The sequence below is a fragment of the Pteropus alecto genome, unplaced genomic scaffold (assembly GCF_000325575.1).
Source record: "Pteropus alecto unplaced genomic scaffold, ASM32557v1 scaffold67, whole genome shotgun sequence".
Taxonomy (NCBI): Eukaryota; Metazoa; Chordata; class Mammalia; order Chiroptera; family Pteropodidae; genus Pteropus; species Pteropus alecto.
In genome coordinates this window covers 5,932,904-5,938,414 of record NW_006441061.1, presented here as the reverse complement: position 1 = coordinate 5,938,414, position 5,511 = coordinate 5,932,904, and the positions used below count along the sequence as shown (strand labels likewise).

Genomic DNA, 5,511 nt, shown 5'->3' with positions numbered 1-5,511 from the left:
GGGCCCCCTCTCCCACCCCCGGGCCCCCTCTCCTGCTCGATTGCCTGCCTGCCGCACCTGGCTGACCCGCTCTTGCTTTGGCGCGGGGCCCGGCCAACCCCGACACTGCCCCCTGGGCGGGCGATGTCGCACATCACCTTCGCTCTGTTTCCACCCTTCAATTTGCCTCTGATGAGGGGCGGGGCAAACTTGACCCATAATTCTACCTGCCGAGACTTTGGGTCCTGGGCTGTCTGTCTTCACCTGGCCAGGAGTCACCCCCGGCAGCCCCTCCACTTTGCCGATCCAAACGCCCGGCGTTATGGGGGCACAGAGAAGGACAGACGGCGCCCCTGGAACCCTTCCTACAGACAAAGGGAATGTTTGGGGCTTTCTGAGATCTGAGAGCAGCCCCTCCCTCATTTCCACGGTTCCTGGAGACCCCATCTCTCGCCCAAGGCCCCTGGAGAGCCGCTGGTGCTGAGGGCTGTCCAGGGCGGTGAGGCTCAGCTGCCAGTGGAGACTCTTCCCCCAAGGTGGCCAAGGCTGGTTCCCTGGAGTCCCCCACCCATCCACCCCATGTCCCTACTGGCCTGGGAGGTCCCCAGTGCCCTTGGCTGCTGCGTCCTGCCTCATGGTTTCCTGGGGCAGCCAGAGCCCCTCCCCACCACTGTCTCCTGCTTGTGGGAGGAGGGTGCAGATGCTGCACCACTGTCCGAGCTCAGCCAGTGAGGACGTCTTGATTTCCTGGGTGGCAGTGAGCTTGTACTACCCCCACCACCAATTTCCAGGGACTCCAGAGTCCTAAGGCCCCTTAGGAGCAGGCCGGGAGGGTGGAGGCTGGACCTGGAGGGGTTAGATGGCTATTACCCCATCTGCCCAGACTGCCCCCTGCTGGGGTTAGGGGGAAGGGCAGGGCTGGGACTCCCGATTTTAACCTGCTGCCCAACAACCTTGGAGCCCTGATGCATTTGTTGTCCAGACCCTAGCACAGAGCTGTTTTTCCAAGTTCCCGCCTATGGAGACCTGATGGGGTGGGGTGGGGCTTTGAGAGGGCTGGAGTGTCAGCCTGAATTGCTGCCCAGAGGGTGGGCAGCACCAATGGCCCCTCCTCAGGCAGGACACCTGAAGGCACCTTTACAGGACACCTGAAGGCAGGCACACAGGAGAGTGTGGGGCTCAGCTCTCCCTTCCTCTCCCACCAAAGTCTGTGCTTCAGTAATAATCGGAGTTGGCCGGGGGCAGCAGGAGAGGCCTGGAGTGCCACTGACCTGCCCTGAGACCTGGCCGCTCCCCTCCCTCTCGCTCTACCTGATTGTCAGTGTTCAGCAAAGCTTTGCCGGACATCTGCTGTGGCCCGGAGCCTGTTGAACAAGACCGAGTCTCTGCCCTCTTGGCACTCAACTTGAAGCAGAGACAGCCAAGAAGCAGGTGTTACAGCCAGAGTGACCAGGGCAGTGACGGGAGCAGCCCAGGTGCAGGCAGGGCTGGGGGCAGTGGTGGGCAGAGATGTAAGACGACCACATGTGACTTAAAGGGAAGACTCCTGCTGGCCCCCTTTCTCACCTTCTAGAAACCAAGAGAGCCACCCCACCTGGGCCACTGGGTCCCCCAGATAAGGAGCAGAGTGTGGGTGGGACCGAGTCCTCAGCCCAGACTGGAGCTGGCTTCTGCTGCCAGCCGAGGAGCGCCAACCGCTGTTTAGAAAGTGCCAAGCGCTTTCTGATCTGTCTTCAAACAAATTCCTGGTGAGTGTGATGTTAATGGATTCACAGATGTGCGTGCGTGTCAGGAGGCTCCTGCCAGGACTCGGCAGATGAACAGACGTGCCACAGCTCGGGCCTGGCAGGGGGACGGGCGAGGGTGGCCTTCAGGGGCCCAGAGTCAGTGTCTGGCTGGCCCAGAGACACCCATTTCTTCCTGCCTGAGGGCACCAGCCCCGCTCCCAGCCCAGGCCTGGCACCTCTGGGGGACATGGCCGAACCAAATGCTGGCTGAATGGGCGCCAAACCCATCATGGTGATCGTGGTGGGGATGGCCAAGGCCAGCGCATCCCCCCCTCCCAAGGGCACCCCTTCAGAGGCTGGCGCTGAGCACAGGCGGCCCCTGTACACCCCAGGAGGCTGCCGCGAGCGAGGCAGACCTGGGCCCACGCTGCGATGTCAGATGGGGGTGACCACAGAGGCAGGGGGTGCTGGCACAGCCAGTGGAGAGGGGCAGATCCACCTAAGACAGACATGCACATAGGGTCACCTGGGACTATAGTCACTGTAGCCGGACCCTGACTCACGGAGCCCAATTTGATGGGTTGATGGTGGGGTGCCTGGGTCCCTGCCATCCCATGTCACCTGATCCACCCTGCCTCATTCTTTCCTCCTTTGATGAGGAGAGGAACCAGCCAGGGGAGGGGTCTCTACACTGGGATCTTGAGGCAGTGTACTTACCGCCCCGCCCCCCGCCTCCCGCAACTTCTGACGGGTCCTGTTCACAAGCACAGGCAGGTTGTGTGGAATCAGCCAGCGGCCTCAGGCCTTGCCCCCCGCCCCCACCTCTGAGTTAACCTAGAGGCTGCCCAGCTGGCCACTTGAGCGTCAGAGAATGGACGCACCTGGGTTCCCACCCTGATGGCCTCCGCACAGTTAGCGGGAGATGACAGAGCTGTGAGCAGTTTCAAATTGCACTTTCCCTCTGCGGCTGCACGTAAATAGCTTTCACGTTTGTCGTGGTGGAAGCAACAGTGCCCGCCTCTTCCTGGTCCCTCCCACCCCCGCCGCCAATCACCCCCTCCCCACACGGGCCTCTGGCTGGCCTGGTGGGAGCTGGAGCCGTGCAAGCTGGGGGCCTTGTCACCCAGGATCCGGAGCATTAGTGAGGAGTGTCGGCAGGAACTGCCAGCTGCATCTGCTATGCCAGGAGCGGAGGGAGGAAGAGGGGTGCCATGTCTGCTGACATGGAGGGACAGGGACGTGAGCAAGGCCCACGTCAGCTGCAGATCTCTGTCCTGTGGAATCTGAGATGCGACATGCTGGCAGGAAGAGACATTAGTGGATGCGCTGAACCCAGAACAAAGATCACTAGACCTTGGCCCAAGCGGCCAGGACCTCTCTAAGGCCTCAGTTTCTTCGTCTGCTCACAGGGAGAGGGCTGTCCCCAAACTCCAAGTGGGCCGAAGAGCTGGCGAGACTCAATAACCAGAGGGCTGAGGTGGGACCTGGGTGGGATTTTGGGGGTTGTGGCTCTGACCTGAGGCTGGCCATGCTGGCCTCCTGCTGCCCCTGACTGTCCACACAAGGCTGGCTGGGTGTGGGACAGGAAGTGGGGTGCACTGGGGCTGGGGAGGGAGCTTGAGGGCCAGCACAGCTTTCTATGAACAAAGCATGGTGTGCACCGGGCACCAGTCGGCCCGTGTGCACTTGGCATTGTGTATTTTCCTGTCTCCAATAAAGTCTCGTTGCGACCTGGCTCAGGCTCCGCCTCCAAGCCTGCTCGGCGCCCAATCAGAGCAAGGCCTGGGATCCACAGCCGCTCCTGCATGGCTCCCCCAGGGTCCCCCACGTTTCCCAGGTGTCTCTGAGCCCCAGGGGCCACACGAGGTCCCTGGGCAGAGCTGTTCCCCACCCAGCTTCCTCCTGCATGAACTACACTTGGGGCTGGGCTTTAGGGGAAGAGCCTGGGCTGCTCTACCTGTGCCTCTCATCGGGGTCCCCAGGGGACAAACTGTCCCTGCGGGTCTCTCGAGGCTGGGGCTGGGGAGTTCAGTATTAAGAACAACAACCCCTATCGCTATTCGTAAAACCAAGCTGAGGCTTAAGGACAAAGCCGTCCCTGAGTTTATTTTCTGAAATCCACCATCTACCGAGTGCCTGCGTCAGAGGCTGGTGGGAAGTAGATGTGGACGTGTCCAGGCCTTGGGCTGAGCGCACACTCAGCGTGTGCGGCAGACAGAGGCCTCCATCTGTCTGTCTCTCTAGGGGACATTAGTCCCCTCCAGTGTCCTCAGCCCACAGGCATACAGTCCACCTGCTCGGACAGCTCCACATCGGGCCCACAGGGATGTCTGTGGATGGGATGCCAAGCCCGGCCACTGGAAGTGATGGAGGTGATCGTGGCCACCTGCCTCTCCGTGGGCCACACCTGCCCCAGGTCATGGTCCTGCTTGACTGGGGCCCTCCCCTGTAGCCACCGAACCTTCCCTGTGGTGATCCCCTGGGCAGGAAGCTGCTCCGGCTCGGCGCACATGTCCAAATGGGAAGACTCAGTGACCTCGGTCACCAGGTTCTTAGAGCTGACGAAGGTGCTTGCGTTTTGCCACAAACAGTGAGTGATACAGCACAGGAAGAGGTTCCCCATGGCAGGAGGGGTTCAGCCAGCACCCCCGGAAGCTCTGAGAGGGAACAGCAGACCCAGGCAGCCCAGGCCCATGAAGAGGGCGCCGTCTGGGCTCTTGGACACCAGCAGCAGCCAACACCGGTTGGGTGGGTACTGTGCAGGCCCAACCCTGCTCAAGACCCCCCAGGATGTGGGCATTGCTGTTTGTCCCCAGTCAGGTGGAGAAAGGGAGGCTCAGAACATGGTGGGCCTTGCCCAAGGTCACAGCTGGTTCGTGGCTGAGCAGGCATGAAATCCACACGGGGCTGATGGGTGGGGGCTTCCGAGAGCCAAGGAGGGCCCTGGCTTGGCAGCGCCAGGCTACGTCACCCCAGCAGGTATTGTCCATGCCCAGCCTCAGCCCCTACACTGAGAAGCAAGGGCAGGCTGCTGGGCAGCTTGGACATCCTAGGACATGGCCCCGACCCTCCACCAGGACGGCTTCCCAGGGAACCTCATACCTGTGGCTTCCAGCCTATAAAAAAGACCGTCCCCTGGCTCACAGCCTTCCCCATTCCCCTGATACCACAAAAGGCCTTTGCCGGGGAAGCTGACTCCAGAGGATCCTGCTGCTCTGAGATGCAGCTGCAGCCCAGGCCCTGCCCTTCTGCTGCTGCTGGAAGCCCTGAGTCTCCATGGTGGCAGAAATAGTGTCACAGTTGTCACTGCCCCCCAGCTGCTCAAGAGTGGGGGCTCGTTTCCTGGAGGGACCCCAGAGGCTTTGAGGAGCCCAGGAAATGCTCTTGAAAACAATCTTTTGGGCCAGGTGTTCTGGGTGCCTGGCAAAACCCCAGAGCTGGGAAGTTTGGCATTGAATCCAACATCATACTTGGCTCCAGGCGGCTGGCTCCCGAGGGTGGGGACATCGTGGGTGGGGGCTGTGCTGAGGAATCGGTGGGCCACATGGGGGCCTCGTCATACTCTTCCCCGACCTTATCCCCACCCCAAACCTGTGCCCAATGCTCAGGACTTTCAGTGGCCACTTGACAGAGCTACAGGCCCTAGTCCTTAAAGGGGCTCTGGGCAAGTGGCTGTTTTCACAGCAGGACCTCTTCCTGGAGCCCAGTGTGTCAAATAGCCGAGTGGAGCTTTTGTCTTGGGGGGAGGAGGAGGGGAGAGGGGGGAGAAGGGAGAGGGCAGAGAGGGGAGAGGAGAGAGGGGAGA

The 5,511-nt window shown here is 61.3% G+C and overlaps 1 protein-coding gene across 1 annotated transcript in view; it reads left to right on the top strand.

Moving 5' to 3' along the window:
- FIBCD1 (fibrinogen C domain containing 1) overlaps window positions 1-1,731 on the top strand; it is a 28,816-nt gene extending 27,085 nt beyond the window's left edge. Inside the window, exons 8-9 of the mRNA XM_006918167.1 lie at window positions 1,302-1,454; window positions 1,553-1,731. Of these exons, the coding sequence (XP_006918229.1) occupies window positions 1,302-1,454; window positions 1,553-1,731 (332 nt within the window). The remainder of the gene's footprint in view (window positions 1-1,301; window positions 1,455-1,552) is intronic.
- Window positions 1,732-5,511: the final 3,780 nt, after the last annotated feature.